Consider the following 22229-nt stretch of genomic DNA (forward strand, 5'->3'; position numbering starts at 1 on the left):
CTTTAAAGAATAAAAATTTAAGCCAAAATTAAAATTCTAGACAAGGGGTACAATGAAACATGTTTCCTCAGTTCTATTTCTGAAAGTAAGATGATTTAACAGGTCAACCGACAAAGACAAGTAAATCCATGGCAACTTTTGGAAGAAATTCTTAGCATAAGGCAAAGTCAAGTTTAGAAAGTTACCGCTAAACTTGAAAATGAGAGATTAAAACAGTGAATTTATGTCTAAGATTTTCAACAAAGCCAAAAATGATACACGGAATTTGGAGGAAAAAGAAATTGCTCACGTGACATGAAATTTGCTATGAAATCTTAAACATTTTCTGTTTAATGCTTAGTAGCCATATTTGATTTAAGAAGCAAATTCATTTCTATAAAATGTTTTGCAAGAAAATATTAGTGTATATATTGATTCTCATGTTTTTCCTTGTTAAACATTTCTCTTTTATTTCTTATTTCTCTGGAATAATAGTGAGATTTTTTTAAGCCTCATTTGTCAATAATGGATTTTGACATATAAACTGCTTTTATTTATTCTTTTCCAATGAAAATTATATTTTTCTCTAGCTTCCATCTTTTTAATATCTCTATGTAACATTATAAGTTGCTCCAAAAAGGTGCTAATAATAAATTACACGAAAATTTTATATTTCTTACAAGGCAGTTAAGTCTACAAGTAGCTAAATTATTAATAAAGTGTGGGATACTTCCTATGAAGAAATCCATGAAAACATCCTTTTAGGAATTGCTTGATTCCTTAGTTATTCCTCTTCCCGAAGCTATTAATTAGTTGAACAAATATTTGCTGAGCCCCAACATGTCCCAAGTTCAGAAGCTATAATAAACAAAGCAGTGATAGTTCCCATCCTCACAGAGTTTCAGATCTAGAGGCCCTTTATTCTTTAAGACCACCTGAGATGCTGGGCAACTTATCTAGTGTCATCTGACCGACTTACTTTGCATCCACGCCACCACATTTGCCTTCGGAGTTGTTTGGATCTGTTGCTAAAAGCAGTGGCATTATCCGATAAGCTTTCTATATCACATAGAGGATGGAGAGAAGGATTAAACGACATAACAGGATTCTTTTATCTAGTCACACAAAGACAAGAAAATATTAATTTCTACTTCTGCAAATGTACTCCCTTTTAAGCATTAAAACAACATCCTCCCTTTCCTCCACCCACAAACTCTGGCAATCTGTACTAGGGGAGGTGGGGAAAAAGCAAAAACGGCTGTAGGTCATTTTTCCCAGGGCCTCAATGCTTTCACATAAACTTATGAATTCTGGTAAGAAAATACTCTTTAAAAATTCAAATACCTGACACACCTATGGAAAAAAAAATTTACATGTGGAAAAGGTTAGATTCTTAGAAGATACAAAAAGTGACTGATTTTGAAGTAAAACAATGAATTTTATTTAGTTATTTTTGCTGGGACATTATCAGTTTTATTGAGGATGTGGAACAGTAAGAACTCTCATACATGGTGAGGATATAAATTGGTAGAGATTTAATCACTTTGAAGAATAGTTTGATAGTATCTAGTAAAGCTGAAAATATCTGTCCCCTACTAAACAGCAATTTATTGCTAGTTACACACCCTAGAGAAAACTTTCACACATGCGCACAAGGAGACATATACAAGCATGCCCACTACAAACCTGTTTAATAGTGAAAAAAAATCTGAAACATTAACAGGACAATGGATAAACAAACTGTGAAACAGTCTGAAGCAAAACAATGAATTTTAAAAGTGGTTAAGTAAGTTTTGTGGTTCTACAAGTCTTTCAAGGATGAGTGAGGTATTCAGTCATTCATCACTGAAATAATATTTGAGAAGCTGACACGTGCCAACTGTTACAAGTACAGAGACTAACATTTGTCAATAAAGAAATGTTACTAAGTTATCAGAGAAAGCCTAACATAAAAATATCGATGAAGTTTGACGTAAGTGTTGAAAAGAAGTGATTAGACGTTTCCTTCTTGAGATCATAAGAAATACAGTGCACATGAAACATAATAAGGCAAAAAAAATTCTATTCTAACTGTTCAACAATAAATTCAAAATTTTTCCATTCTCAACCCAACAATTAATGCAATAAGATGATTCAAGTAAAGGGAGCTAAAGTTAAAATACTAAAATCACAAACTGAAGAACCAAGTATCATTTTCCTAAGCCAAGATTCCTAAACTCTGGCTTGAGAAATGGGAGGAGAAATAAACTATCAAAACACAGATTAATAATATCAAGAAATATATGAAGTATCTGTACCTGATTTGTCCTGTAGTTCATCTAGTCTCTCCCCTCTTTCAATTACCTTTGTAATATTTTCTTGCATGACATCAATAACTTCATCCACCTGATTCTGAACACTAGTTTAAAAGAAAGATTTAAAAATCATTTTTTCTTTTGAGCATTTTATAATGTTTGAAACTTTCATTAGAAAACTTCCATAGCTTTTCAGACAAGTACTCAACTATAAAATGTTTAAGTGAAGGCTGTGTAGCACGGTCCTTCCTTTTGTGGGTTTGAACACTCAGGAAATTAAAGATACTATAAGTCAAAGTCACATTTAACTTAAAGATAGCTTATTTAGCCCTGTTCCCGCAATTCCTGTCAGAATGTTCAGTAACTGCCGATTTTAGTCAAATAGATTGACTCTAAATAATCAGTTTCATTTTCTTTTCCACAGGCTACTGAAGCATCCCATAGACGCAGCTATAACCTACTTTTGCTGTAGTTTATACACTAAGGCTAACAAAGGAGTTTGCCTGGGTGTGTGATTAGTTTATGAAAATACTTAGTTTCCAAAAATGGAAATGTACACTGATGTACATGGGTGTAGCTGTTCAGTGCTCATCAGTTTTCTCTTAAACAAACAGGTTTAAGACATGGGCACAGCTGGGAAGGTTCTGAAGCACCCAAGAAGGAGCAGAAAAGAAACATTTTTGGGGGGCGCCTGGGTGGCTCAGTGGTTAAGCTTCTGCCTTCGGCTCAGGGCGTGATCCCAGAGTCCTGGGATCGAGCCCCACATCAGGCTCCTCTGCTGGGAGCCTGCTTCTTCCTCTCCCACCACACCTGCTTGTGTTCCCTCTCTCGCTGGCTGTTTCTCTCTCTGTCAAATGAATAAATAAAATCTTAAAAAAAAAAAAATACTTAAAAAAAATTTTTTTTGTTTTTCAAAATGAAAATATAATTTCCTTCTTTATGTTAGGTGATGAGGGCCTGTTCTAACCAAATTTCAGACTGTTTAATAAAGACTTAATCTTCATTGGTTCATTTGTCTAGTTCTCAGCTGCCTACTCTCACGCAGGAGTTACCTTGAGTACACAAACACAGAAATGTAATTTAAAGTGTTTAGTTTTCCTCTGTTCTGTTAGACAAAAATTACCTTAAATAACTTCATAAAATGGTCATGCCAGTGAAATATTTAAAAGGAGAAATAAAGTGAACTCATGTTCTTAAGACTCAAAAATGTTTAAAATGCACTGGATCACTAGCAACTATACACACACACACATATACCTTATGTACATAAATTTTATATATATATATATATTTATACATATATAAAATTTATAAGGATATGCAATTGTTTCTAATTGGGGAAGAAAGAATTGTGTCAATTATCACCTACAGTGCTTTGAAAAAAAAAAAAAACACTTCACAATACACACCTTGTCTCTGCCCTCTGTTCCACACTATCCCCCAAACTAACCCAGTAAGTCAGGGGTGAGGCATGGGTATGTAATTTTAAGTTTTATCTCTTCCCTTTGAAGAACCGTATCTCCAAAAAGTTTGCTTTAGAATAAAAATGAAGACCCATTTAGACATAGGTGGGTTCAGAAGCAGTCTCAGATTCAAGTAGCAATGACTATGTTTGATGAATGTCCCTCCTTCCTATGTGAAAAGCATTATGTAAACCCACTGGTTATCCACACACAGACTTCTGGGTTCATCCCAGCTCCCCAGAATTCTGTGTCACCCACACAGATCCTACTGAAGGGTATTAGACTGAAGTACAACCAAGCTGGAATATTCAGAATTCTCTTCCACCCAAAAAGATCCGAAAAAGCCCCTGAATCCTTAAGATGGCTTGTTGCAATTCCTAATCACCTAAACAAAGAGCTAAAGTTCATCCTATATAAGAACAATGGCACAAAAACTTAAGCAACTAATTAATGTGTTCAATAATCAACGAGAGCCTGCTACGTATTGCTTTAGGCACTGGGAAGACAGTAATGAACAAAGCAGACAATCCCAGCTCTCACGGAACTTACGTTCAAATGTGGCATGAGTGCACTGCATGAACCTTCAGAGCCGAGATACAGCTTGTCTCTGTCCCACTTGTCTACCAAAAGCATTTAACACTAAGTGAAAGTACATACCTGTTTCCTGCCTTTCCCCCACTAGAAGCTAAGCTTGATGAATGCAGAAACTTTGCCCATTTTGTTCATTTTTGCAGCCCCAGTACCAGCCACAGTGCCTGTTCCCATTCAATGAACATTTGCTGAATAAGCAAACAATTTGGGTATAAATCCTGCAAAGCATACCCAGTTACTTGACAAAGATATAAGGTAGTGAATGCAGAGGTCTCCAATGAACTCAGAGAACTGTAACAGAAACACAGCTATTGTTCATCAAGAACCAATCTTGAAATTCCCAAGGTAGTTACTTTTTGTCATTTGCAAGGGATGACAAGAGCCGCCAGGAAGGCAGTACTGCAGGGTTGGCGCAGAAAACAGGTCTGTACTGCAGCCCCTCCACGTGATCAGATGACGGCCACTAGGGATATTGATACACTACACATGATTTTAAAACAAAAACAAAAAACTGAAGAAGTAACTATGGTCCTAGAATCCCTATAAGCAAAAGACCTCATGGATAAAGGCAGATTAATTAGGACAGAACTCATACAATTCTAGATTAATTTTTACTACACTGTCAGAAACCTAAGGGTATTACTTCAACAGCCTGGCACACATGCAATAATTCTCTCACTATGAGAAATCAGCCAACATTTTAATTTTTCTGCTAAGGATTAACTAATAAATTGTTACTTTCTCTTTCACATAGTACTGTCCGCTGGTATAACAGTCTTAATCCAGCTATCGTAAAACCCTTATTTAATAATGGAAAATCTCATAATGTGTTTCTATATTTCAAGATGTTCTCATGCCCAGAATGCAAGTTCTATAGAAAATTATCTATTTATTTTAATATAAAGGATAATTCTTTAAAAAGAAGTGATAACATATTTCACATGATCTTATACATTTTCACAGCAGTTACAATACCAATCTCTACTTGTATTTTATGTTGATCTTATCCTCATTATTACACCTTAAATCATTTAAGCCTTAAAAGCAGAGACTGTCCCACTCATCCTTTTATTTCCTAGGTCATGTGAAATGTGCCTGGTAGAAAGTAGGCATTCAACAAATATTTTCTGATCTGGATGATTTCATTCATTCAAAAAACATTTATTAAGGAGTTATTATTATACTATTTATTGAGGATACTAATGTGAAGGTTTTAAGTCCAATCTTTAGAGAGATTAGAGTCTACTGGGGAAAACTGGTATCCGTGATTATACCACCATGCATTAAGTGCCATAATGGAAGGAAGCCCATAGTATCAGTTGTGTAGCCTGGAGCAGACAGACACGGCATCAAGATCCTGGTACTGAGTTTTAAGGGGATAAGTTCGTAAACTGGGCAGAGTAACGAAGGAGGCTGATGGTGGGAAAATTCTAGGCTAAGGAAATATATGTGAGAGGAGGGGATATTTCAAGCACCAAGTTATTAACTGGACATTGGTGAAGAAGTTGGGGCAAGAAAGGGTAGAGGCAAGAAAGGGTAGAAGCAGGAAAAGGATAGAAAGATTTGTAATTTGAGCAATCGAGTATCAGGAGATGATGCTATTAACTAAAATAGGAAATTAAAACTTCAAAGGAAAAACAAGTTTGTAAAAGAGGGTGTGGAGATTTATATCCTTTCCGGTTAAAGGAGTCATACGGTAGAAGAAAAGGACACAGAGAGAACATACCCAAGAAAAGATAAAGATATGCACAAAGGAAAAGACATTTCAATTTGATTTAAGTCATCCTTAGGGCCTGACAGCACCTGTATTCCTGAAATGCCTCTATTCCAGTTATCAACAGGGAAGCTGCATGGTATAGTAGTGTCTGCCGCAAGCCTCCTTGAGCCTCATATTTTCTCACTTTTAAAATGAAAATGATCATCTCTCAACTTGTGAGAATTAGATGTAACAGTGTTTTTTAAACATTTAGCACAATGCCTAACACTTAGCATGTCCTTAATGTCAGTGCTCTTCTACTAAGAAAGAAAAAAATCATGCTCTACAACAAATACTCTAAAGAAAATATTTATTTTCATACTTAATACCCCCATCTTGTGGCTTTTTAAGGTACTGTTGACTAAAGAAGGTTTAAAGTTATGCTGTATTTTTGCAACTATATATTTTTTGTTGCATCATGGAACATTCCTTGGAGGCCTTTTTATAAAGTTAAACTAATTGGACCAAGACTATAGTTAGGAAATTTCCTACTCCTAACAGAGAATGCCTGTAATTCATTAGAGTTGCATTTATAAAGCTATTATTTAACTTAAAAGCAAATAAAACATTCTAAAGAGAATCATACATTTTATATAGGCATGTGAATATTTTAAATCTTTCACCAAAAAAATCTTCCATAGAAAGTGATGGTGAGTATTTTTTTGTGGGAATAATCTGGTGTCAACATGCCCATCAAATTCAAACAAAGCAACAATGTTGCTGATGCATGCAGTTAAGAAATACCCTGTATTAAAATGTTGCAAACTAGGTAGTGCCAACACAGCTTAAAGAAACTCACCAGTGCTAGCAATTTTGGTTACTCAACTAATGCCAGGAATTTTGTCCATGGGCAAGGTGTGTGGTAGGTTATGTTCCGCCATCTTGAGCACACACACTGAGTCATGCCTGGTTAAATACACATTCATGATTTTGCCCACAAAGCTGAATATGTGTGTTTTGATGACGAACCACCTTCTAAGTCTGGCAAGCCTTTAGCTCTGGAGTAAGAACCATTACAGTTACTCAATAATCCCTTACTATTCTAAAATTCTGTGATCACCAAAGATACTGTGCTAATTAATATGTACATAAACATATTCATGTTGTGTATGTGCTTGGCACTTGCTAACATAGATACTTTGTTTGCAGTGCCCATTCTGTCCCACCTACCAGTAGTGGTCTGGGTTCATCTGGGAAATCATATTCAAAAGACTCAACAAGCCATACTCACTCTACAGTGAGGCTATCAGATAGGAAACAAAGCATACTGATAGGACAAAAAACAAGTGTGTCATCAGCGGAGTCCTCTTCTCCAGGCGGTTTAGGTGTAAGAACTATGTGGGTGGATACAGAAGTCACTGTGGCTCAGTGTAGAGGAAGAGCTCTGCCATGACATCCTGATGACCCTGAATGCTTTGTAATCCTCCCTCAACACGAGAAGATGAATGGCTTGTGAGGCCATCTCCCACTCATCTCCCTAGAAGATGGTCACAAGACAATTTCTTACCACCTCCCAGGTTCTGATGATGTTTGGAGGCTTCCTTGCAGGTCATATCTGCAGGCTATAAAACCCCTGAGCTACAGTGCAGAATTGGCCTCTTTGTCACAGGGTATCCTACAACTTCTATTACAGCCATGCAGCCCCTTTTGTTTTGGAATCATCATTTCTGGTATGTAGGACAAGAACCCAGAGTTTGGCTACTCTTCCTTTTACGGTCTACGTACATAATGAACTGCCTGAATCTAAGCATCTCATTGTATCTTTACTGTATCTTTACCAAATTAGAACCTTGGAGCAGCAGAGACTCTCTTCTGCTGGCCTTGAAGCAGCAAGTACCATCAGTTTTACATCTGCAAGAAAAATAATTCTGGCAACAACTACCTGAGCTTGGTCAGGAGCTTCAAGTGAGATCCCAGCCCTGGCAACACCTTGATTTCCGGCTTGTGAGATCCGGTGCAGAGGGCCCACCTAAGCAGTAACCAAACTCCTGGACTCATGGAAAATGTGAGATGATAACGTGTGTTGTTTTAGGCTGCTAAGTTCAGGGCAATCTGTTACATAGCAAGAGAAATGAAAACATCCCGTCTACCACTCAAATCAGTTTGTTGGAACCTTGGTTCTGTATTGCAGAATCCATTAGCTATTCTATTCACACCATTAGGCTAAGTGTGGACATTTTCTTTCCACACCAACAGCTACCTAAAGCCCAAGTGTCAGACCAATAACTTGACTCCCTATTACAGCACCCTTCCCACTGTGTGCCAACCACATCCTGAACTAGAGCAGTGACTATTCCTCCTTAGATCCTGAATCCAGGCCATTTAGTTTATTGTCCACAGTTAGTCTTCAGAACCCGGTCAGTTTCCAGGGCTATTTCACTGCTCCTCCCATTCCTTCTCTCTTCTTATCAGGACTCAGATCCTTCTAACATTAGATATATTTACTACAGCAATACCCATCACACTACCACCACCAACATACACAGAAAAAGCTTTAAACTGAAAATTACTTAGCTATAAATCTTAGATCAATATAGGAATTAGGATAAGTAATAGATATGAAAAAATTCTGGAGAAATATAAAAAAATATTATACTTCAAAAAACTAAATCTATTATATTACTTCTATTAATTCTGAAAATGGGAATCAAGCTATAGATTTAAAACCAAAATGGACCTTGAGATTATGCTAAATAAATGGATTTGACATAAAGTAATCAAGTTAAGAAAAACCAACACAGAAATTGGATTTCCTTAGCCATTATTCAGAGGTAGCTTTGTGAAAATAAAAACATTCACTGGGTTTTTACAATAGTTTTGTGAAAATAAAAACATTTATTCGGTTTTTACAGTCCCGTAGTTATAGTTAGTCTACATCAGGGCTCCGTGAATTTTTTCTGTAAAGGGCAAGACGGATAATAGATATTTCAGATTTTGTGGGCCGTAAGGTCTCTGTCACAACCACTCAAATCTGCCATTGTAGTCTGAAAGCAGCCACAGATAATAAAACAAATAGGCATGGCTGTGTTACAATAAAACTTTATTCAGAAAAATAGGCAGCAACCAGATTTGGCTCATAGGCTGAAGACTGCCAACCCTGGGTCCCCACAGAAATATGATAATCACTTAAGCAAATAAGTATCTCAGGCACTTACTGCTTAATTTTATCATTTCTAGGTCCAAATCTTGGTCCAGATGGTCCCCTTCTGAAAACAAAATACCAAGTACATATTCATAATGAGAGCATTAAAAAAAAAAAAACAATAGTAAACACACACACAAAATCAAGCTCAACTCTAAACATGGATCAGTCATTTATTATAAGAAACCACATTTTACTGGTATTGCTGGAACTGAATGATGTTTATCACACCTGTACTTTCCTGGTACTTAGCGCTGGCCACAACCAACCTAATTCTTCTGCATGTTAAAATTTTCAGAAAAAGTAGAGTTTATATAACCCTTTGTTTATACACAGGTTGTTCTAATCACTAACCTCCGAAACACCTTAACACCTCAAGTGCCAGTGACTATGAATAGCTTTATCATCAATTATAGAACACTAAAAGTAAATTCACCTTCGAATTAGGTTATCATAAAATGCTGATTATCAGGAATGGATATAGAGAAAAATCCATTCAAAACACTAGTATTTTTTTCGTTACTCATCTTAAACTTACCAACAAAGCTAAAGGGATATCCAAGAGTCTATGAAAATACCAACATTTCTCAAATTATTTATTAGTCAAGTGTTGTATCATTTCAATGAATTTAGTATTCTGGAAATAAAAACTTTTGGATATTTTGAGTAATTATCATTCCTCTGAGATAGAGAATAAGGTATAAACCACAAAAATTTTAAAAAGTAGGATCGGGTGCCTGGCTCAGTTGGTAGGACATGCCACTCCTGATCTCAGGGTGGAGAGTTTGAGCCCCATGTTGGGTGCAGAGCTTACTTTAAAAAAAAAAAAAAAAAAAGATAAGAAAAGGAAAAAAAATATGATCTGTACTAATTAAACACTAACTCCCATTCCCCCTCGTCCTAGCCCCTGGCAACCTCCATTCTACTTTTGTGTCTCCATGAATTCACCTCCTCGAGGTACTTCATATAATAGTGGAATCATGTAAAATTTATCCTTTTGTGATCAGCTTCTTCCACTTAGCATAATGTCTTTGAGGTTCATCCATGTTGTAACATGTGTGAGAATTTCCATCCTTTTTGAGTAATAAAGGCTGAGTAATATTCTACTGTATCGATATACTTTTTTTTAATCCATTCACCTGCTGACATTTAGGTTGCTCCATCTTTTGACTATTGTGAATAATGCTGCTATAAACTTGGGTGTTGATTTTTTTAAAAATGTATTTATTTTGTCTCCCTTTCAACACCCAGACAGAACCACAAGGTGTGGAAGCCGCATTTTGAGCAAGTGTGTCCGCTTGATGTCAGACCCTCTGAAAGTGGACTTCCAGCGGTACACTGCGGGTCTTCAGAGTGAGTGTTTCTCATAAGGGTATCCAGCTTCCAATGAGCGAATCACTTATTTAACCCTCTGGCCTTCTGTTCAACCCTAAGTTCCTTTCTGACAGGCAGCTATTGCTCTAGTTCTAAGGCTTTTCACCATAACTGGCACCGTGGCAATTAGCTCTGTGACTCTTTGGAAATCTTGTCACATGTAGGAAATTATCTTCCCACTTCATCTGACCTTGCCGAAGTGAAACTATTTCCTGTTAATGGATCTGCTTCCTATCCGGCAGGCTCTTTTTGTTCACTGCCTCACAGCTGTCAATTACTTTTTATAAAATGTTTTTATTTGGGGGAAAAAGCCTCTACAAAATCTCTGCAACATTATAACAAAGAGGGAGGCAAATGTTTTCCCTCAGGCACACCACTCTACATCAATCTCCAGAGAAAACTCCTGCAACAATACACCCGCCTTCCTGACTTTGCAAATACAAATCTAGGCCTGCATGAACACAGCCCTTTCTAATCACAACTGTAAAGGATTGATCAGATCAATTAACTGACAAAGTATCATGGCAATTTAATGGGAAAAGGATAATCTTTTCATCAGATGGTGGAAGAACAACTGGACAGCCATATGCCAAGAAGTAAAACAAAACAAAACAGAAATCATTCTTTACCCTTACCTCAACCATATATAAAAATTTACTTGAAATAGATTATAGACCTAAATGTAAAAGCCAAAAGCATAAAACTCCTAGAAGAAAATATAGGAGAAAATCTTATTGAACTTGCATTTGGCATATATTTCTTAAATAAGCAAAAACAATAAAAGAAAAAATGTGATTTCATCAACAGTTTGATCTTCAAAAGATACTGTTATGAAAATGGAAAGATTAAGTTACAGATTGAAAGTAAGTATCTGTAAAACATATCTGACAAAGAACTCATATCTTGAATACAAAAACAACTGAAAAAGAAGACACATTTAGCATTGGGCAAATATTTTAACATGTACTTTATCAAAGAAGATATGAGGATGGCAAATACACACAAAAATGATATCCAACGTGATTTGTCATTAGGGAAATGCAAATTAAAACTATAGTGAGATACCACTACATAACTGTAAGAATGGCTAATATTAAAACACTGACCATATATAGTATTGATAAGGATTCAGAGCAACTAGAACTCTTGTACAATGCTGGCGGGAATATAAAATGGTACACCACTTTGGAAAACAGCCATAAAGATATACTAGCTATTCAACTAACTCCTAAGTATTTTCCCAACTGAAAGCGTAAGTCTACAAAAATACTTGTACATAAATGTTTATAGTAGCTTTATTCATGATAGCGAAAACTACAAACACCCCAAACATCTATTAGTAAGTGGATGAATGAATGAATTGCAGTACATTCATGTAATGGAATACTTCTCAGAAATAAAAAGGAACCACTGATACATGTGACAGCATGGATGAATCTCAAAATAATTATGCAAAGTGAATGAAGTCAGTGGGGGGTAAAAAAAAAAAAGGCACATTGAATGACACCATTTATTTAAAAAATTCTAGAATATACAACCTATAGTGATAGAAAGCAGATCAGTGGTTGCCTAGGGACAGCGGAAGTAACAGATTCCCAATGGGTATGAGGAAACTTTTGAGGTGATGGTTATGTTCATTACTTGATTTTGGTGATGACTTCACAAGTGTATAGTACATGTATCAAAACTCATATACTCTATGCATTTTATTAGATGTTAATTACATCCCAATAAAGCTGTCAAACAAAAAAAAAACTTACAGAAAAAAGTCTTCTTCTTCATCTGAATCATCTTCCAAAAGATTTCTCTGTCAAAAAAAAAAAAAGACTTGAGTTTTCAGATTCAGAAGGCTTACAAACTGTCAGGGAGGAGTAAAGAAAGGAGTTCTATCCTAGTGAAAGCTCTTACCTCCAAGGTTCCAGACAGAGGGAAGAGTGATCACCTGTGCTTCATTGTAAGCTAAGAGGCAGAACCACATAGGCCAATCCTCCAAAGAAAATGCTTTTAATAGCAGGATCCTATGACTGACTACAAGGTAGTAAGGTCGCTGAAGCCAGAGTGGGAATAAGGAACTGTAGGCAATCAGGAAGAAGTTAAGTCCCTTCTCCTTCCTCTTGCTTTCCAGTATCTCTATACAGGCAGAACCTAATAGGGAGCCAGGGCGCAAAGGAGAAATGTAGTTGCAGAGCCATCTCCAGTATCAGAGAGGAGTACAGAAGACAGGTTCGGAGCTGGGAGACAAGGGTTTAATAATTGGCACAGTCCACCTACTACCTTCACGGTTCACAAATAAACCTCTACACATATCAGAACTTCCAAACAAACACAACTTTATACTTTTATTTAATAAGAATGGAACTATTTTCCTTAAGATGAAGATGATCATACCCTCTCTGAACAACCAGATCTTTTCAGCAATACAAGAACGTAGATGGTATGTAACTTGTAGGCAGAATAATAACTCCCCAAGATATCCCCAACCTAATCCTTGCAACATGTGAAAATGTTTCCTTGCATGCTAAAAGGGACTCCGCAGATGTGATTAAGTTAAAAATCTTGAGATGGGAAGATCAATAGGGATTATTCATGTGGGCCCAACATAATCACAAGAGTTCTTAAAAGAGGAAGGCAGAAGTGCCAGAGTGAGAGAGAGAAAGAGAGAGAAAGGAGACAGAGAAGACAGGGAGGGAAAGGGTAGGGGGAAGGGGAGGAATTAGAAGATCTTATACTGCTGACTTTAAAGACAATGGAAGGGGGCGCCTAGGTGGCTCAGTCGTTAAAGACAATGGAAGGGGGCGCCTGGGTGGCTCAGTCGTTAAGTGTCTGCCTTTGGCTCAGGGCGTGATCCCAGGGTACTGGGATCAAGCCCCACATCAGGCTCCTCTGCTGGAAGCCTGCTTCTTCCTCTCCCACTCCCCCTGCCTGTGTTCCCTCCCTCCCTCGCTGGCTGTCTCTCTCTCTGTCAAATAAATAAATAAAATCTTAAGAACAAAAAAATTAAAAAAAAAATTAAAGACAATGGAAGGGCATGAGCCAAAGACCACAGGCAGCCTTAGAAGCTGGGAAAGGCAAGGATACAGATTCTCCCCTACAGCCTCCAGAAAGAACACATCCTGCCAGAGCCTTGATTTTAGCCCAGGAAGACCCACTGTGGACTTCTGGTCACCAGAATCGTAAGATGGTAAATCTGTGTTGTTTTGAGTTTGTGGTAATTTGTTACAACAGCAATAGGAAACAAATACACCACCTATGTGCCTTTTCTGAGAAAATCACTCAAGGAATTTCACCAGCCCAAAAAACCCAATTATATCAGAAGAAACATTCTAAGACAGAGACTGATACAATCATTGAATCTAATAAAATGTGTGGTCAAATCTGAATAAATGATGATAAGGTGATGGTGAATTATATCTTACAGCTATTGAAAAAGAAAAGGTAAGGAATAACTTTAAAAGGGCCCAAAATTGTTCTAATAAAACCTAGGAGTGGGAGTGGAAGAGGAAATGCAGAAGTAAGAGTGAGAGGCGCACCTCACCGGGGACAGGAGTGGGGGAGGCGGGAAGCTTGCTAGAATGAGAAAGTAAAACAATGGAGTGGGCATTGTTTTTGGTATGTTGAAAGAGAACAAAGATTTAAACATAACTGTTTTTTGGGGACTTGTTTTGTTTTGGAAGATTTTATTTATTTATTTGAGAGAGAGAGTGAGCATGAGTGGGGGAGAGGCAGAAGGAGAAGGAGGCTCCCCACTGAGCAGGAAGCCCAAGTGGGGATCAATTCCAGGACCCTGGGATCTGACCTGAGCCCAAGGCAGACGCTTAACCGTTTAACCGACTGAGCCAGCCAGGCGCCTCTAAACATAACTGTTAAAATATGAAGTTAATAACAAAAAAGAGAGAGGGACAAAGGAAGGACTTTTTTTTTTTTTTTTTTAAGATTTTACTTATTTATTTGACAGAGTCAGCCAGCAAGAGAGGGAACACAAGCAGGGGGAGTGGGAGAGGAAGAAGCAGGCTCCTAGCGGAGGAGCCTGATGTGGGGCTCGATCCCAGAACACTGGGATCACGCCCTGAGCCGAAGGCAGACGCTTAACGACTGCGCCACCCAGGCACCCTGAAAGGACGTTTTTTAACTACCTAGCGATACTGGGGCTGGGGAGAAGATGAGGAAAAACAATCCATCTGCCAAAGTAGTCAGGGAAAAGAGGGACAACATATGAAATATAATGAACCATATCTATGGATAATATATAACATACCACAGAGAGTGAGAAAATGAAAAAGGATGTATTCAATATTCATTTAATAAACATGTTTGTGCATCTTCTATGTGCTAGGCACTGTTCTAGGCAAGCACCAGCTTTGAACAAGACAGTCAAGTCTGAACTCTCATAGAAAAATATCTGATGGTGACAAATGCTATGCTGAGAACTGAAACAGTGACAGGATAGGAAGTGACAGGGTGACTAAATGAGATTAGGTTGTCATGGAAAATGACTCTCAAGAAATGAAATTTAAGCCGAGATCCAAAGATAACAAAGGGCCAACCAAAGATCAGGGGGAGAGGCTTTCATGGCCAGCAGAGCGACTGGCTAAGACAGAAAGAGCCCAAATATGTTAGTTATCATAACAAACATGAATGGTTTGAATGCTCATATTAAAAGTAAAAACTACACATGATTAGAGTCCAAAAATTCCAGCCAGTATCTGTTTACAAAAAATTCACCTAAAACAAATGTCAAATAAAGGATGAAAAAAAGAAGTGGAAAAAAACACATCAGCAGATTCTAATGAAAAAAATGTCAGGGTTAGCAATATTAATACAAAGATGAATTTTAGGACAAAAGCATTAAACAAACTGACGAGGAGAAATTGGTGATGAGGAGAAACTGGCTGGTAGAAATGTGGAGAAAGTGGAATCCACATACACTGCTAGTGGGAATGTAAAAATTGTGCAACCACTTTGGAAAACAATTTGGCAATTCTTCCAAAGGTTGAACATAATAACCAAGCCAGCAATTCCAGTCCTAGGTATTCACGCAAGAAAAATGAAAATGTGTTCACGTAAAAATCTGTATGTGAATATTCATAGCACTGCTTTTTTTTTTTTAAGATTTATTGAGAGAGAGTGTGAGTGTGGGTGGGTGGGGGGGGGGCTTTGGGGGGACAGAGGGAGAGAAAGAGAGAGAATCTCAAGCAGGCTCCATGCTCAGAGCAGAGCCCAATGTGGGGCTCGATCTAACAACCCTGAAGATCATGACCTGAGCTGAAATCAAGAGTTAGACACAACAGACTAACCCACCCAGGCAGCCCAGCACTGCCAGTTTTTTTTTTTTTTTTTTTAGGAATTTATTTATTTAGAGAGACTGTGTGTGCATGTATGCAGGGGGAGAGGCAGAGCGAGAGGGAGAAAGAGTCTTTTTTTTTTTTTAAAGATTTTATTTATTTATTTGACAGAGAGAGAGACAGCCAGCGAGAGAGGGAACACAAGCAGGGGGAGTGGGGGAGGAAGAAGCAGGCTCATAGCGGAGGAGCCTGATGTGGGGCTCGATCCCATAACGTTGGGATCACGCCCTGAGCCTAAGGCAGACGCTTAACCGCTGTGCCACCCAGGCGCCCCATGGGGAGAAAGAGTCTTAAGCAGACTCCACGCTGAGTGCGGAGTCCGACAGGAGGGCTGGATCTCATAACCCTGAAATCATGACCTGAGCCAAAACCAAGAGGCAGTCGCTTAACTGACTGCACTACCCAGGAGCCCCAACTACTATTCTTAACAGTCAAATAGCCAAAAAGTCAACAGCCAGAAGTGGTGTGGAAAAAGTCATTAATATTCCAAAAAACCCCAAATGTCCATCAAGTGATGAATGGATAAATGTGATATATCCATATACTAGGATATTATTCAGCAATAAAAAGGAATGAAGTACTGATACATGTTACAACACGCATGAACTTCAAAAACACTAGGATTTAAATTCAAAAAGCCAATTATAGAGACAACATACTGTATGATTCCATTTATATAAAATGTCCAGAGTAGACAAATCTATATATTGGTGGTTGTCTAGGGTTGAGGGGATGAGAAGAATGAGGGATGAATGCTAAAAGGTACAGGGTTTCTTTTTGGAATGATGAAAATGTTCTAAAACTGACTGTGATGATAGTTGCACAATTCTGCGAATAAACTGAAAACCACTGAATTGTACGCTTTAAAAGAGTGAATTGTATGGCATGTGAACTATATCTCAATAAAGCTGTTACTAAGAAAAGTGGAATGCGAAAGTAGAATAAAACTTTAAAAAGTTTTTAGAAGTAATTTATAGATTATTAGAACCAGTTACCAAATTTCACCATCTGATAAACATTCAAAAGGAGGTCTCTACTTAAACAGCCAATTTTGTTCAATTCTGGTTCAATATCCTATTTTTACAGTTAATTGTGGCAGTAATCAACCAACAACGTAAAGAGAAAGAGCCACAGTTACACTCTCAGCAGCGGAACTGATAGAGACTATTTTTTATAATTTTAAGTATATACATAAAGCTTATTTTATTTTATTTTTATTTGACAGAGAGAGACACAGCGAGAGAGGGAACACAAGCAGGGGTAGTGGGAGAGGAAGAAGCAGGCTTCCCACTGAGCAGGGAGCCCAATGCAGGGCTCGATCTCAGGACCCCGGGATCATGCCCTGAGCCAAAGGCAGGTGGTTAAGGACTACCCAGGCACCCCCATAAAGCTTATTTTAAAAAGCTTCCTAGCAATTAGTCTATTGGTGGATTCTACCCCCTTCAAGTAAAAAACAAACTAGAGTGAGTCAGAATAAAGAAAAGACAAATGTTTCCCGTATTGTACTAAAAGATACTTAAAATCAAGCTGTTGTAAAGAGTGAATAATATGAGGTTCAGAACTTGTACAAAAAAGGAATGTGTAAAGTGAAGTCGACTATAAGCTCCATACAGGCAGAGACTGCGCCCTCCAGTTTTTTAGCACAATAGCAGGTGGTCGATAAATGCATCAGTAAATGAAGAAATAGTAATGAGACAGGAAGTGAGCGAGGGCTTCAGGTTGCTGGATAAAAAAGAAAAACACTAAGTCCTTTCCTCAATAAATATTTCTTGAGTATTTATTCTAAAAGTAATCTATCTACAACATTCCTATCAAATTTCTTCCAAAATTCTGCATAACTTCTAGATTTATAGATAATCTGCATAGAATGTTCTGGGATAAGGGCGCCTGGGTGGCTCAGTCGGTTAAGCATCTGCCTTCGGCTCAGGGTCCTAGGATAGAGCCCCACATCGGGCTCCCTGCTCAGTGTGGAGCCTGTTTCTCCATCTGCCTCTCCCCCCACTTGTGCTCTCTCTTTAAAATAAATAAAATCTTAAAAAAAAAAGAATGTTCTGGAATAAATTAGAAATTGAATGTTACATAAAAACTACTCTGGACTCCAAGACAATTATAGAACCAACATTCTTTATCTGCAATTCCAAAAATCTAAGAAGTTCTGAAAACCAAGAGGTTTTGTAAGTTTGGAGCCAAAACTTATTTGGAGGAAAACGTGACCTGAATTGATGTTAGCTAATTTATTTATATGCTTTACTTATATATTTAGAGTAATCAGACATTTCTTTTCTTTTTATTTGGGGGGGGGTGTGGGAGAGAGAAAGAGAGAATCTTAAGCAGGGTCCACGCCCAGCAGCAGAACCCAACTCGGGGTTCAGATCTTACAACCCTGAGATCATGACCTCAGCTGAAATCAAGAGTTGGACGCTTAACCAACTGAGCCACACAGGTCTCAGTAATCAGATATTTCTCTGAGAAATACTACTTGGAGGTGCTGCTCCAGAGGCCAAAAAGACTGCTGTTATATAATATGCATTTAACTACCTTTTTAAAATCTGAAAAACTCTGAATTCCAACCATATTTGGTTCCAGAGTTCTGAATAAGGTGCTGTGTATTGGCATAAAATTCACTTTGAAAGACTAGAAAGAAGCTATGAGTATAATCTGATCAATAATGGAAGTAGAATTCAATTGAGTCACCAATCCAATATTTTAAATCTACACTTTAAAATAATTACTATGAAGTAAAAAACAGAATTAGAATATAGCCATAAACTTTAGATTTTTCTAAAACAAATTATTTACAAAGAGAATGAAAACATATTTTGAATCTGTTTGAAAAATTAAGATTCTAAACTCACCCTTTCACTTTTCACAGAACCAGTGACATCATCATCATTTAGGTGGCGCTTAAACTTGGGAGGCATACTTTTTACTCAAGAAGTACTCTTTTGTTTCCCAGCAGAATGAGTATTCACCACCTTGAAGAGAAAATAAATTTCATCTGATTTGAGACTTTGGGGTAGAAACTAAATTACTTCAGTAGTGTTCAAGGCCTCCTACGAAGGGGTCTCCTTCATTTCTCGGACTTTACTGCCTTCCTGCTTGCTTCATTCCAGGTGATCCTGTCCTCCATGCCAGGCCTCAACACATAAAAAATAGTTAAAACTATGAGAAAATGGATGTAACTTTTTAAAGAGAACATGTAGGGGAAATTAGTGAAAGTTTTTATAAAATTCAAGAGCAGATTGCTTAGGAGAGGGGGAAATTGGGAGAAAATGAGACATTAAAAGCTTTAAGATTTAACCTGGAATTAGAAGACAGCAGAACACTCTTGGTTTTCGCATTTTAAGTTAGTTGATTAAACAATGATTCAGTTTCTTCATCTGCAAATTAGTGATTTCTAGGCTTCTGCATGGAGTTGGGATGGTCAAATCAGGTAATACATGCAAAAATATTCTGTAAGTTATAACATCCCATTCTAAAGCACAGCACTAGGCTCCAAGAAAAGGGGTACGTTTAGTTAGTGGGTTAAACAGAGCCAGGTTTTTTTGTTTTGTTTTTATTTTATTGCTACAGAAAGTCTCATAGCTTTTTATATGCTAATATGCATTGTGATTTTCCAGGAAAATGCTTGAGTGTACAGTTTATTCAAATTTTCTTGAGAAAAAGCTGACATGCAAATTTTGAGTTTTCAGTATCTTGGATTAGAAGACAGACGAAAAATGAGAATAGCTAAAGTACTGACTCTTTTACTCTGTGGCAGGCACTGTGCTCAGTGATTTACATGCATTTTCTTTAAGTCTTTATGACACTCCTAAAGTAGGCACTAAGAAACTAAGCACTAAGGTTTAGTAAAGATAAGTAACTAATAGTCACTCTACTGATTAAAATAGCAGAAACATAGATAGGCTCAAATTAATCAATGGCTATGCATGATCAGTTTTAATTTTTATTCCATTAACAGAACCTGTTCTGTTCTAGAAAGACCCCTTCCTTGTAACAACCCAGCAGCCCTCTTCCCCTTTTCACAAGAAGAAACAACTCTAAGATCTTTAAGTATAACTAGACATCAGTTTGCTGGTTAATATTATATACAAACCCAGAGTCCAGTTTCATAAACCAAATAAAAGTAATATTTTAAGTTGCCCTATCAAAACAAATTGACAGTTTTGATAAGAAATGCTTCCAAACCAGAAACTTAACACTTGTAACAAAAACCAAATTCTTGCTACCTAAGTAACACCTCTACAGTTCTATATTTCTGTCACGTACATCTGGCCCATTTTATTCCTCATACTTTGATTTCAGAATAATTCATTCACGCAGAAATGTTACAGCATGCAGGAAAAAAAATAGATGACAAAGGAAGCAACGGAAAATATCTGAGCTTTTAATTATACCCACATGTTTTTATATTTTAAACCCAACAAAGGGGCTGCTTTAATACCCGAAGGCAAAAAACAGGCAGACTTACATCTTTATGAAATACACAGTAAAGCTACAAGTTTAATGATGAGCAAACCGCATCATCAGGTCCTGTAATCCAAGGACCAGCCTCATGAAGGCAAGAAACCAGTGTCTGACAGACAGAAAAGACATCAGCAAAGCACCGGGCAAGATTAATAATGCTCGATGAACCACAGGGCAACTGATGATTTGTGCCAAACAACGAGGCATATATTTCTACCTGAAATTTCTCTTGCAAAAAATACACATGAATTCGGGGATTTGTGTGTGAGTACATACGTAAATAAGAGAGCTTTCATGATGTATTTCAACACTGAGAGTTGAACAGCAATATATAATTCATTTAAAAAACGTCACATCACCATATGCTTATGTCATCATCATATGTTTACAATTTCGTGTGTATTTTTTGAAGAGGTCGTAAGTTCTCTATTCAAAGTCTTCACATGTAATACACTTCGAACCTGTTGTTTAATAATGTTGGCTTCTTTTTTGCTTTACACAGAAAATAAAACCCCGTATGCATTTCGTTTCACAAAAAGCTTCAATCTGGGCAGAGGTTTCCCTTTTCCCGGCCCCCATTCCCCTTCTGACTCCTCTTCCTCATCTCTATCACCAGTCTTGGTTGGTGCAGTTTCATGGAAATACGTGACTTGGATGGACACAGCCTGGAGATGTTATTCACAAAAACTGTCAAACTATAATGATTCACCTCACCTTTGGTCATTAAAAACGCAGCAGGGTTGGCGCTCTTTCTCCCGTGACTTTAAATAATGAGACAAATCCATCCCCTCCAGCAAGTAGCTCCGTGCCCCAACCCCCCCCCCCAAAGTCTGTCGCACCAGGCCACGTCCCCCGACATTTGCTCCTAACTCTGGTCCTTTCTGCCCCAAGATACCCACTCACATTCCAGGCTACCTCCCACTCTTCTCAAACCCGCCCCATGCCCTCCACTGTTCTCTTCCCGTCTCCCCCCAGCACCCTTCAATTGCCTTTCTTCTCCCCCTCAACCGCCCCCCATCCGCACACGCCAGTCCTGGTCGTCCTTCTCCACGACTCCCTGCCCGAATCCAGCCTTTCCCCAGTTGGGGGTCCCCGACCCCCCACCCCCCCCGCCCGCCCCAGGCCGGTCCCGCAGCCCAAGGCGGACGTTGGGAGGCGGCGGAACCGGGGCGTCGTCTCGGTTTCCTTCCTTCCTCCTCACATCAGCCCCTCCCGTCGGAATGGCCGACGCCAGTACCTGACTCTCCCGGGGAGCTCCGGGCCACTCTCCCCGGCGGGCAGCACTGGGGGGGCGGGGGAAGGAGTGGTAAGCGCAGGAAGAAAGCGGGGAGGGGGAGACAGCGGGCGCGGACCCGGCGTCGGCCGCTCCGCCGCAGCAGCGCCCCCGCTCATCGAGCTGATCGGTGCTCCGCGGCCTGGAGCCAGGCGAGGGGGCGGGCCCAGGCCGCGGAGATGGTCGAGGGAGTCGAGTGAGTGGAGCGTGGAAGGCAGGTGTGCAGGGCGTTAAGAGGTGGAGGAAGCTCGGAGAAGTCACTCGGGGTGGCGCTCCGGGTACAAGCTCGGGGCTGGGGTTGAGGGGGCGTTTAGAAGGTGATGCTTTGTGCGCAGCCCGTGCCCCTGCGCTAAAGAAGCCGAGTAGAAAACAAGAAGGATGGTTCGCAGCCCCAGGACAGCTTCCGATCGTCTGGGGGCCTTTTCGGAAGAAAGATGTGTGACCCCTTGTTTATCGATGCAGTTAGACTAGCAGGGAGATATTGAGGGTTATTAATCCCGTCTCCTCATTCCAGACGTTTGGAATCTCTGGTCCGGAAAGGAGATTTA

General features: G+C 38.7%; 1 protein-coding gene across 3 annotated transcripts in view; it reads right to left on the minus strand.

The window, feature by feature from the left end:
* VAMP4 (vesicle associated membrane protein 4) overlaps positions 1–21821 on the minus strand; it is a 28482-nt gene extending 6661 nt beyond the window's left edge. For 2 of the 3 annotated variants that reach the window (XR_005836368.1, XM_040636205.1), the window contains exons 1-6: positions 21646–21821; positions 18797–18916; positions 12360–12406; positions 9239–9289; positions 2277–2377; positions 959–1038 (exon numbers count right to left, since the gene is read on the minus strand). Coding sequence is in view for 2 of the 3 variants with exons in the window: in XM_040636205.1 (XP_040492139.1) it covers positions 959–1038; positions 2277–2377; positions 9239–9289; positions 12360–12406; positions 18797–18862 (345 nt within the window). In the remaining variant the exon portion in view is untranslated. Of the gene's footprint in view, positions 1–958; positions 1039–2276; positions 2378–9238; positions 9290–12359; positions 12407–18796; positions 18917–21122; positions 21214–21645 lie in introns of those variants that run through there. The other variant, XM_008696256.2, reaches the window with a different exon arrangement.
* Positions 21822–22229: the final 408 nt, after the last annotated feature.

This window comes from Ursus maritimus, unplaced genomic scaffold (assembly GCF_017311325.1).
Source record: "Ursus maritimus isolate PB19 unplaced genomic scaffold, ASM1731132v1 scaffold_2, whole genome shotgun sequence".
In the NCBI taxonomy this organism is placed as follows: Eukaryota; Metazoa; Chordata; class Mammalia; order Carnivora; family Ursidae; genus Ursus; species Ursus maritimus.